This window comes from Mercenaria mercenaria, chromosome 2 (genome assembly GCF_021730395.1).
Source record: "Mercenaria mercenaria strain notata chromosome 2, MADL_Memer_1, whole genome shotgun sequence".
NCBI classification, from domain to species: domain Eukaryota; kingdom Metazoa; phylum Mollusca; class Bivalvia; order Venerida; family Veneridae; genus Mercenaria; species Mercenaria mercenaria.
The window spans coordinates 26,972,213-26,985,192 of NC_069362.1; the positions used below are offsets into that span (position 1 = coordinate 26,972,213).

General features: G+C 33.4%; 1 protein-coding gene across 1 annotated transcript in view; it reads left to right on the forward strand.

The window, feature by feature from the left end:
* The window catches only part of LOC123562048 (uncharacterized), a 332,465-nt gene that overhangs the window by 205,168 nt on the left and 114,317 nt on the right, over positions 1 to 12,980 (forward strand). Inside the window, exons 42-47 of the mRNA XM_053524913.1 lie at positions 1,636 to 1,689; positions 2,692 to 2,800; positions 3,962 to 4,164; positions 4,531 to 4,629; positions 5,662 to 5,805; positions 11,708 to 11,813. Of these exons, the coding sequence (XP_053380888.1) occupies positions 1,636 to 1,689; positions 2,692 to 2,800; positions 3,962 to 4,164; positions 4,531 to 4,629; positions 5,662 to 5,805; positions 11,708 to 11,813 (715 nt within the window). The remainder of the gene's footprint in view (positions 1 to 1,635; positions 1,690 to 2,691; positions 2,801 to 3,961; positions 4,165 to 4,530; positions 4,630 to 5,661; positions 5,806 to 11,707; positions 11,814 to 12,980) is intronic.

Below are 12,980 nucleotides of genomic sequence, written 5' to 3' on the forward strand. Positions count from 1 at the left end.
GCCTACTAAAACTCATTAGAGTACAGTAAAACGTGATATTCTTCTTAAAATGTAACTATATAGTTACTATTCTACTGATTAGGTGTTTCCAGAGAGAACTCATTTTCATTAATTTTGAAAAAACAAAGATGTTTTTCTAGTCTTTTTTATGTACATTTAATATGCATGATAAATGAGGGTAGCATTATGGAAGTTTTTCTGTGCTCTAACATCCATGAAACTCTGTAAAACATATTGAACAGGTGTAAAAGTCGGTTTTGACTTGGTTTCTGTATTGCAGTGCTGTTGACAGAAACAAAAGCATTGATGTGAATATGTGATGTGAGATGCTATATATTACAATTTGGCCTTAAACTTCTTTACATTCTTCTAACCTTTGCCCTGCTTAAATTTCTAAAATGGACTGGTCCATTGTTCAATATTGGCAGTACCACTTGTTCTTCAAAGGGGTGTTCACTGAAAATTTACTGACTGAGAGCAATGCATACAAAGGTCAGCCTGTACAGATATGCATTTTAATTTTTTTTATGACAACAGCATCTCAGGTGACAAAGTATCACAATAGAAATCATCACATTTGATAAAGTTACTGAATATTATAATGATATCATAATTATATAATGATGATTGTACACATGTTGCAAGAATGAAATATTTGCGTTAAATGGATGTTGCATTTTTGGTTTTATATGGATCATGTAATTTTGAGTTTGATACCCGGGCAAAGCAAAATTTAATGTTCTTTAAGACAATATAGACATTGTGTCATAAATCACTTTTCTTCCACCTATGATCTGTGTAGAGATATTGGCAGTTACTTGTTGTTAACAGGTTAGTACTGGAACAGAATCAAGAAACACTGGTTACATCACTTAAATACTGCTAAAATTAGTGGAACTTAGGACATATCAGTATGTTTAGATCTGATTTAAGGCCGAATCAGAACCCTTTAAACTAGTAGGATGTGCTTCCTAGACATCCAGAGGGTATACCCAAGGAGCATAGCTTACTTGTCAGAGCATTTGTAAGAATGTCAGATCAAAACATTAAGGTAGTTCTGCATGTTTGATAAACGTAGAATAAAGCCTGGATTTGGCGTACAGAAATGAAAATCATTTTATGAATTAATCAAATTAATCGAAACCTGTGAGTAAATTTATTAGATTGGCACTGTTGCTATATTTCTTGAGTCAAAATACGATAATAAAACATATGACACATTAAAATATTTAAATTAGCGTGGAATGTCCACTTCTCTTTAATCATGGTCAAATATCTCAAAAATAAGCACATGGACCTATACATTTTATTCCACAAAATTATAGGTCATGTGTTTATTTACAACTGTGAGAAGTTTTATCAAAATCTACATTGTAGAAAAATTTCTATTCGCGAAAATGTTATGAAAGTTATGATTTTCCCATAGACTCCTATTACAAAATATTGCGTGAGGTCCACATTTTTCAAATCAGTCTAGCAAGAAATCAAGCACACAACCCTATCTTTTTTATTTGCTGAATTTTCTAGGTGTATTCTGAAGTTTTGAAAAATCGGATTTTAATCAAATTCTACATTGTAGAAAAAATTTCGATCCAAACGTGCAGAACTACCTTAATAAGTTTTTGTTTTTTTCAGCTGCAAAGAATTATAAACCTCTTCAACCAGACACAGGTGGTCCTGAACTTTCAGGTAAAGCAAAACTCTTTTCAAGCTGATATTAACCTAGGGATTCAAAGTCTTTTGTTGTTTGCCTTTGAAAACACATATAACAGTGGTCATTTAACTTGCCTCTCATACTAGGCCTGAAAGATATATGGTTTTTGTGTTCATATTACAGGCAGAACATAAAAGCTACATGAGTGTTGTGTTTATCACAGACATGTTTGACGTTGCAGGAACAAAATAAAGCTGTTATATGAAATTGATAATATACTAGTATAGTAAAGCTTTGACATCCATGTCTTTCAAAGTGCAGGAGACCTCGGTTAAGTTGACTTGTTTATAATGGATAAAGAAAGTAGAATTTCTCATGTTTCAGCAGGAAAAGCTATCATGTGATGAAACGAATATTAAATTTGTGACTTTCCACATTAAATTTATGAAACACTTTGAATAAAATTAATAAAATGCTTGACAGAGCCTCACATCTTATTTTATTTAACTTGTTAAATAATTTCAACATGAAAAGATACTCATGTTTTCATATGACAGGAAAATGTAAAAGCTATATGATACTGTGGTCATATTACAGGGAAATGTAAAAGCTATATGATACTGTGGTCATATGACAGGGAAATGTAAAAGCTACATGATACTGTGGTCATATTACAGGGAAATGTAAAAGCTATATGATACTGTGGTCATATTACAGGGAAATGTAAAAGCTATATGATACTGTGGTCATATTACAGGAAAATGTAAAAGCTATATGATACTGTGGCCATATTACAGGAAAATGTAAAAGCTATATGATACTGTAGTTATATTACAGGGAAATGTAAAAGCTATATGATACTGTGGTCATATTACAGGGAAATGTAAAAGCTATATGGTACTGTGGCCATATTACAGGGAAATGTAAAAGCTATATGATACTGTGGCCATATTACAGGAAAATGTAAAAGCTATATGATACTGTGGTTATATTACAGGGAAATGTAAAAGTTATATGATAATGTGGTTATATTACAGGGAAATGTAAAAGTTATATGGATATGGTATTTGTCATTGATGCATCACTGAGTGTAACTGAACTCACATTTCTAAAGATGAGAATCTTCATAGCACAGTTTGCACAGATGTAAGTTTTGTCTCTTAATACTATATTGTGTTCTTATGCATTTACTTATAGACATATTAAAGTTATTATTTAGGTTTTCTGATAAGTCCGTATTGATTTGGAACTTTTAAGAAACATTTAAGAGTAACAGAGGTATTCTTTAACTAATACGTCTAAGATGATTCTGTGTTGTTGTATGTACAGTAACTTGTGTATTATGTGCTGGGTAAGTCTACTTTGAAGCTGCCATTGCAGTGTAGTACTGAATGAGGCTCGCTGACTTCAAATCGCTTGCCCCTCATCGATGTGGGTTCGAGCCTCAATCGGGGCGTTGAATTCTTTATGTGAGGAAGCCATCCAGCTGGCTTACAGAAGGTCAGTGGTTCTACCCAGGTGCCCGCTTGTGATGAAATAATGCACGGAGGGGCACCTGGGGTCTTCCTCCACCATTTAAGCTGGAAAGTCGCCATATGACCTATCATGTGTCGGTGTAACATTAAAATCCAACAGCAAAAACAAAAACGAGACAATTTGCAACACTAAGGGTGGTTTGCTACAATATAAACTGAATCTGCTAATTGCAAGCAAGAAAACTTGGCTGACAAGTGAATATAGTAATATTTATTTGATAATTATAAGATCCCAGCACTGGTAGGTTTGCAGACAAAATGTGAATGTTGGAAAAACATTTTTAGTATCGTTAGTTGCTGCACATTTAACTATAACAAGCACTGGCATACCTGTACTTATGCACTGCAGGCAAGAAATGGTGTTTTCAAAACAATCTTTTGGTTCTAGGTATACGGAATAAACACTTCTAAATGCCTTCTAGACAAAAAAATAAATCCATGTGAAACATGTTTGTTGATCTGGCCGGTCATGCATAAGCATATATTTTGTAATAGTTTCAGCCCTGACATAGTTTTTTGATGTTAAAATTATTTAAAAATTTGCAAGATATCAGCCAGTTAATATAGTGGTGCATAATTATGTGGTGATAACAATTGTTGTGGCAGAACAGAAGATAAAAATTCACATCAGAGAATCTGATAATATTTTCTATTCCAAGATGGTTAATTCTAAGAAAAACAACACTGTTAGAATTTTTATTTCACAGGTTGAACTTATAATTGAAGTAATCAGCCCAGGTATATGACTTGATATATGAAAACAACTTTTCAGGTTGGATATAGGACAAGAGAAGATAAGAATAGGTATAGTAGCATTTTCAAGTACAGTTCATAGTGAGGTGTTTTCACTTGAGCAGTGCTTAGACCAGAAAACATTAGAGGTGAATGGCATTCAACCGCAAAAGCGGAACAGTGTTGGAAATACAAATACAGCTGCAGGATTGGCTAGAATGATTGACATGTTTACAACTGAAGGTAATTGTTAGTCAGATGTATGAATATACTTCCTCATTTAACTTTAGCTGACCTTTTGTGATGAAAAATTGTGCAAAACCGACTTTTTTGCACTTTCTAGCACAAGCATAAGCTTAACCTATCAGTCAAATCTTGTTACCCCTTGGGTTTCAAAGTTGCTAACATTCAAAATATTGCAATTATAATATTTATACTAACCTGTTGGGCTTAAAACTTGAAGTTGATTGAGTTTCCTGTAACTGTGTTGTTGATTTTCATTCGGAAGCATAAGTATAAATCAATAAGGACTTAAACATCTGTGCATTTGGATTAGTAAATAATACCATTTTGAATAAAAAGCTTTTTAGCCATTTGTTATATTTTCAGGCCGCCCAGATTCACCATATATTGGAATAATTGTGACAGATGGTAGATCAACTAATCCTACCCTTACAAAGCTTGAGGCACAGAAAGCTAAAGACAAAGGTCTGTCTGTCTGTGCAATGTCATATCATATAAATATATTGCAGTACTTGACATATGTATGATACATTACTAGTTCAGAAATTTAGCTCAGTATTAGATGTATATTTAATGCATTACTATTACAAAGCACAATACTGGATATGTATTTAACACTATACTATTTTAGACATTTAGCACAGTAATAATTTTTGATTAATTCTTTACTGTTGCAGACATTTAGCACAGTACTAGATGTATATTCAGTGCATTACTATTACCAATACTAGATGTATATTCAATGCATTACTATTATACAGTACTATATGTATATTCAATGCATTACTATTACACAGTACTAGATGTATATTCAATGCATTACTATTACACATACTACAAAACTCGACATTATCCTTTGAATATTCTGAACGAATGAGAAAATAAGATAAATTTATCAGGTGATTATATACTTGAAATGGTTTTATATTATACATATGTTTTACATCATTATTTGCAGACAGGCCTAAAAATCTCCAATATGCATTTAAGATGAAAACAAATATTAAGTAAGCTAGGTTGTAAATAATAGTATTGGCCTAAGTCTGAAAAAAGCATTAGAGGTGTAAAAGTTAGTGTCCCATATATCTCAAAATGTACTTGACCTTAGAGGATTATTGTATAGCATGTGAAGTTGTGCATCTGGAATTTGTTTTGGGATTTCACTCAGACCAGAGTTCTATTCCTTTTTTTTGTTACAAAAAAAAATAATGAAGTTCACATTGTTAATCCATTTTTGGCCAGTTTTCTTTACCATTTTTACCTAAATGGTCACTGAATAATTGGATCTCACAAAATCAAATAAGATTTATAATTGGCAAACAAAGATAAAAACATTGACTCTACCAGAGTTTTGGCCCTTGAATTACCATATCTAACCATAATAAAACCTTTTGAAGCCTTTCATACGTAATCATCAAGAAACTTGCGTGTCCTGTGGATGCACATCTAGTTCATCACTACTAGAGTTATGTATTTATATATTTTTTCACATTACAGGTATTCATATAGTTGCAGTTGGTTTTGGAGATAATGTATATACTCAGGAATTGTATGATATGGCCACAGATCCAGCTTCAGTGAAAGTTGTGAGCAGTTTTGATGATTTAACTACAGAAGAGTTACTGGATCTCTCATGCTCATGTATGTACTGTGCTGAAATTAGTTTTAGTTCTGTTTTGTGTTTTTGGATGTAACATACTTAAGGAGCATTTTTAGCTCACCTGTCACAAAGTGACAAGGTGAGCTTTTGTGATCGCGCAGCGTCCGTCCGTCCGTAAACTTTTGCTTGTGACCACTCTAGAGGTCACATTTTTCATGGGGTCTTTATGAAAATTGGTCAGAATGTTCACCTTGATGATATTTAGGTCAAGTTCGAAACTGGGTCACGTGCGGTCAAAAACTAGGTCAGTAGGTCTAAAAATAGAAAAACCTTGTGACCTCTCTAGAGGTCATATTTTTCATGGGATCTGTATGAAAGTTGGTCTGAATGTTTATCTTGATGATATATAGATCAAGTTTGAAACTGGGTCAGCTGCAATCAAAAACTAGGTCAGTAGGTCTGAAATAGAAAAACCTTGTGACCTCTCTAGAGGCCATACCCTTGAATGGATCTTCATGAAAATTGGTCAGAATGTTCACCTTGATGATATCTAGGTCAGATTTGAAACTGGGTCATGGCCTTCAAAAACTAGGTCAGTAGGTCAAATAATATAAAAACCTTGTGACCTCTCTAGAGGCCTTACTTTTCATGGGATCTGTATGAAAATTGGTCTGAATGTTCATCATGATGATATCTAGGTCAAGTTTGAAACTGGGTCAGCTGTGGTCAAAAACTAGGTCAATAGGTCTAAAATTAGAAAATTCTTTTGATCTCTCTAGAGGCCATATTTTTTAATGGATCTTCATGAAAATTGGTCAGAATTTTTATCTTGATGATATCTAGGTCAAGTTCAAAACTGGGTCTCATGAGCTCAAAAACTAGGTCACTATGTCAAATAATAGAAAAAACGACGTCATACTCTTAACTGGGTCATGTGGGAACAGGTGAGCAATTCAGGACCATCATGGTCCTCTTGTTTCAATAAGCTTACCTACCTGGTGTTTCTAGTTCCCTTCTAAATTTACGTAACTGACAATGTGTCCACATGACTTAGGGATGAAGGAGGAATAAATACGAAGAACATCCATCTTGCTTGGGTCTTGACACTGCTAGATTTCTGAGATAACTGTGTTGTCTTCTGTTAATGTCAAGATAAAAAGATACCTCTGTGACAAAGAATGATAAAGAAATGAAATATTCTCCAAGCAGCATGGTTATTTGACATGGTTGTTCAGAAAGGATCAGTTTGATTTAAAGACATGATTATTCAGTTTAATGGTCAAGTATATTGTAACTGAGTTAGAACATGAATGTGACTATATAAATTATATTGTCCCCATGTTTTTCGTAGTCCTTTGTTTGCTGAAAACCAGTTTCTGGTTCTATAGGAGTGTACTTTATTTGTCTGTCCATCTTTATCATTTTGTAGTCACTGTTTGTGTCTGGTTCATAACCACAAAAGTATGCTTACAAAAATATCTTAGGTGACCATCTTCAAAGTTTCTTCAAGCCTCTGTCCAAGTTATTCCTCCAAACCCTATCCTCCTAAAAAGTTACTTTTTTCTTATTGTTTTTAGCTCAACTTTTCGAAGAAAAAGTAGAGCTGTTGCACTTGCCCTGTTGTCGGCGTCACAGTTGGTTAAAGTTTTTGACAAAGTCAAATATCTCTGTTACTATCAAAGCTATTGACTTGAAACTTAAAATAGTTATTTACTATCAAAGTCTACACCAGGAGAAACAATCCCCATAACTCTGAATTGAATTTTGACAGAATTATGCCCCTTTTTAACTTAGAATTTTTGGTTAAAGTTTTTGATAAAGTCAAATATCTCTGTTACTAACAAAGCTGTTGACTTGAAACTTAAAATACTTATTTACCATCAAAGTCTACACCAGGAGAAACAATTCCCATAACTCTGATTTGAATTTTGACAGAATTATGCCCCTTTTTAACATAGAATTTTTGTTAAAATTTTTGAAAAAGTCAAATATCTGTTACTATCAAAGCCATTGACTTGAAACTTAAAGTATTATTTACTATTAAAGTCTACACCAGGAGAAACAATCCCCATAACTCTGATTTGAATTTTGACAGAATTATGCCCCTTTTTAACATAGAATTTTTGTTAAAATTTTTAATAAAGTCAAATATCTCTGTTACTATTAAAGCTTTTGACTTGAAACTAAAAATAGTTATTTACTATCAAAGTCTACACCAGGAGAAACAATCCCCATAACTCTGAATTGAATTTTGACAGAATTATGCCCCTTTTTAACTTAGAATTTTTGGTTAAAGTTTTTGATAAAGTCAAATATCTCTGTTACTAACAAAGCTGTTGACTTGAAACTTAAAATACTTATTTACCATCAAAGTCTACACCAGGAGAAACAATCCCCATAACTCTGATTTGAATTTTGACAGAGTTATGTCCCTTTTTAACTTTGATTTTTTTTGAGTCGGCTAAACGATGTAATCGTTTTGACGAGTCCTTGCTATCCAGCGATTCATTAAGTCTAAATGGACCAAATAACACAGTGAAGCGATGTAGTTCCATTAGATTTCTCAAACTTCAAACAGTTCACTGCAAGAATGAAATTAAGTTGCGTGAATTCCCTTTGCTCTGACCAATATACGATGTAATCTGTCATATTTATGACTTGTAATTGTGCAATACTCGAATGTAACTCATTAAGCATAAATGTGCATTTTATGAATTGCGCAGGCTTACAAAGCTTGCGTAACATCCAGCGAAAGACAAAAAATAGTTCCACAGGGCTCCAGATAAGATGCGTATTAGCGTAAATTACGTATAGAAATAATGCAAATACGCATGTCTAATAATTTCTAAACGTATATAAAATTACAGAAATGTACACAATGCTTTTTTAAAAACAAAATCTGAATCATCTGGATGCGTTAGGTAACATAGCCGATCCCGATCAGCCTTAATTCTCCCACATTGAACGTATACACGCATCGTATGATTCCTATAAACTTTGCGTGGGTTTCTACACACACACATGAATTTTGCAGTCAGTAAACGGATAAATTATCGGAAGAAGAAGCTCTTACTGGTTTGTTTAGTTACTACAGATATTAAAAATGATTTTAATTCTTATTTTTCGAGAAATAAACAAATCGTCGAAACATTAAATTGTATTTTCTTGTAGTTTTTGAAATCGAAAGTAGATCGTCTATGTTTGGCGAAATGAAACAACTTTTTTATGAAAAGATTTAAATAAGAGGTAATTTAACCGTAAACTTCAATGTCAGATACTGCCAATTGCTGCTAAATGTCTTCGTATCATCACAATTTGTAAAATATATTGTTCAAACTGGAGAAAAGTGTAATCGTATCCGGATATAATATTTTGGGTAAATATCGAGCTGTGTTATGAAATTTTAAGAAAAAAAACTAAAAACAAACTGAAACTGGTAGACTATACTGTCAGTACATCAATCATTAGCCGACTCAGGCCATTCAGGCCTTTGATTTTTTTTTACTGGCAAAGCTCTTATTCTGAGTCAAGCACTGAGAAACATCAAGCGCGCTGTCTTACGGACAGCTCTTGTTCTTCCTGCTCTTAGTTTTATGTTATTACAACCCCTCAACTCCCACCGAAAAAGAAACTGTTACTACTTTTACTGTGAATTGATAATGTTTTCCTCCCCAACATCCGCATGTATTTTGGAGGAAACTTTTAAAGCTTCTTGTCAAAAACACTGGTTTTGTTGAAGAATATTTTGTGGCCACTGCCAAAAACATATTCAAGTCAGTGTTCAAAATCAGATGTGCCCCTTCTTGTTCACGTTCTTTCCAACCTTTTTAAAAACGAAATGTTATTAACGTTTTTATTTCAAATTTCAGTAGTAATCTGTTACAAGCAATTAAGGGTAAATGACACAACTGCTTATATGTTTATAAGAAAAAAAATTGTAAGACAGAATTTCTTTAAACTTTGTGTACTGATGGAGAAATTAAAATGGAAATATGTATTTAAAGTCATAGGTACCCAGGCTTGATCTTGAATTATCTACCCTTCAAAATCAGAAAATACTAAAAAAAATCTTATTTTCAAGGGCAGATAATTCAAGATCAAGGCTTCCTTACTGTGCATGTTAATTTTATATTTCTGTTTTTGACTTCATTAGCAGTTTGTATACAAAGTTTAAAGAAATTTGGCCCATGGGAAAGAAAAGGACTTTGCTGTATTATTTTGTCAAGTTCATAGTTTAGGACATTTGCAACATTCTCTATATTGCCATTTGCCACAGTATCTATATTGACATGGGGCAAATTTTCTTACAGACAGAATTTCTTCTTTAAATTGTGTTTACTGACAGAGAATGAAATGAGAAACAGAAATATGAAATAAAACTCATACGTTCCCAGCCTTGGTCATGAATTGTCTGCCTTTGAAAGTCGGAAAATACTGAACAAATCTAAAATTTATTTTCGAGGGCAGATAATTCTAGATCAAGCTCGGGTACCTATAATTTTTGATACAGTTTTCCATTTTAAACTTGATTCTCAGTCAGTGCACAAAGTTTAAAGAAATTCTGTCCATAGGATTTTTTTTGTCGTATATACATATAAGCAACCGTGGTATTTACCCTTAACAGCAGTTTCTGTAGATTTTCAGGTAAATTTAAATTATACACTATTGTGTATATACATCATTTACAGGTATCAGAACATATACTGCAGTTTAGATCATTGATCATCTTCCAGTAGAGGACATTGTTGTTTTGCATGACACTTTTTCACTTGTTAGCTCCCCTGAGCAATGCTCAGGTGAGTTATTGTGGTTGCTCGATGTCTGGTGTCTGTCTGTCGTCTGTCACCTGTCAACATTTAGCTTAAGTATGTGATAATGGTTGTATTTTTCAACTGATCTTCATGAGTTGTAGTCAGAATGAATGCCTTGATAAAATCTAGGCAAAGTTTGAAAATGGGTCATCTGGGTTCAAAAACTAGGTCACTAGGTCAAATCAAAGAAAAAACTTGTGTATGTGATAGAGGCTTTATCTTTCAACTGATGTAAATGACATTTTGGCAGAATGATTAACTTGATATTTAGGCCAGTTTTAAATTGGGTCATCTGGGTTCAAAAACTAGGTCACGAGGTCAAATCAAAGAAAAACCTTGTGTATGAGATAGAGGCTGTATTTTTCAATTGATTATCATGAATTTTGGTCAGATTGATTGCCTTGATGAAATCTAGGTAAGTTCATATATGGGTCATCTGTGTTTAAAGACTAGGTCACTAGGTCAAATCAAAGAAAAGACTTACGTATACAATACAGGCTGCATTTAACACCGGATCTTCATGAAATTTGATCAGAATGTTTGTCTGGATGAAATCTAGGTCTAGTTTGAATATGGGTCATTTAGGGTAAAAAACTAGGTCACCTGGTCAGATTAAAGAAAAACCTTGTGTATGCAATAGGGGTTGCATTTTACAATGGATATTCATAAAATTTAGTCAGAATGATTGCCTTGATGAAATCTAGGCCAAGTTAGAATATGGGTAATCTGTGGTCAAAAACTAGGTCACTGGGTCAGATCAAAGAAAAGCCTTGTGTATACAATAGTGACTGCATTTTACACTAGATCTTCATGCAATTAAATCAGAATGGTTGCCTTGATAAAGCCTAGGTCATGTATGAACATGGGTCATCTGGGGTCAAAATCATAGTTGAAATCTAAATCAGGTTTGAATATAGTCAAAAACTATGCCACTAGGTCAAATCAAAGAAAAAAACTTGTTTACCTTAAGAGACCACATTTTTGATCAAATCTTAATGAAATTTGGTCAGAATATTTGTTTTCATGAAATCAATAGGTCAAACATGTTTACACTGTTATGGTGTGTTTCTCAGATGAGCTTGTTTTGTAGTTTTCTTAGAGATTTGTGTTCAAACTTTTGTTCTATTTACAGATAATTTTGAGTGTCCACATAAAATGGACATCATTGCAATATGGGATCTTGTGAACTTTGACACGATCAGAAGAGCTGAGATATATATTGAAAGTTTGAAGAAAAGGTGAATAATTTTGTTGGCAAGACTGTTTCAGTTCCAAATGCTGAAATAGTCTGTGTACTGTAAGTCTAGTATTTAAGTGGCCAAACAAAGGGAAAGGGCTATATTGGCTGCTGTTAAATGCAGGTAGTGACCTGCAAAAATTAGTGCAAAGCTTTCTTGTGTCTTCATTCAGTTATTACCAACTGGAAGATGATTTAGATTACGTTATTTTAGATTAATACAAAATGTATGATTATTTCTATAGTTTTGACTGTCAGTTGAGAATGAAAATTGACTGTTAACTGAGGTCAGAAGATGCATTAGGGATTGAAAAATGGTGCCCACTAACTGTATGAAGCAGGTGACCATTTAATTCAGTATGTTACAGAAGGATATTGTCAAGGGGAATACAGTCTGACTGTTACTAGTAGGAATTTAACTTAATGACAAATTACTGCTTCTGAAAGGTGACAGCACAAGTTGTTACTGTATCATTTATTCAGCCTCATTGATGGGCTGGTACATTATTTATGCTCATAATTTGGTAGACCAATTGGCTTCTGATCAGTAAGAAAAGATTGCTTCAGTTTGCCTTAGTCTAACTTCATTAGATGTAGTCAGTAGGTAATCCCTATTGTTTAAGGGTCAGTGGATCAAATGTCAAGGTCAAAGGTTTGATACTTGGATAGTGTCTGCTAAAAACTAAAGAATGCTTTAGCATATGGTCATCAAATATCATATGCTGAATGCTTATGTTTGATGCACTGAATTGTTTTGGAATCCTTATGTCAAAGGTCAAGGCTACAGTGACCTTGAGAATAAAAACAGTTTCTGCTCCATAACCACAGAATGCTTTCACCTACAGTATTCAAACTTCATAGTTGCTTGTGGTGAGTAGATAACATCAGCAATTTGGGGAGTATTTAGGTCAAAGTCATAATGACCTCAAAAGTGAAAATGTTTCTGGTCAGTATCTGGAAAATGCCATAAAACCTCATAGGATAAATGGCTTTAGTCAGTACATGACCACAGCTGTTTTCAGGTCATTCAGTCAAAGGTCAAGGTTACAGTGTGCAAAATTATATACACTGTAGCGTGTAACAGGACATAATTCGGGCCTAAATATTTAACTATACACTGTTACTTACTCCCAGAGACAAAGAATATTGAGGCTAATTTAGTGTCACA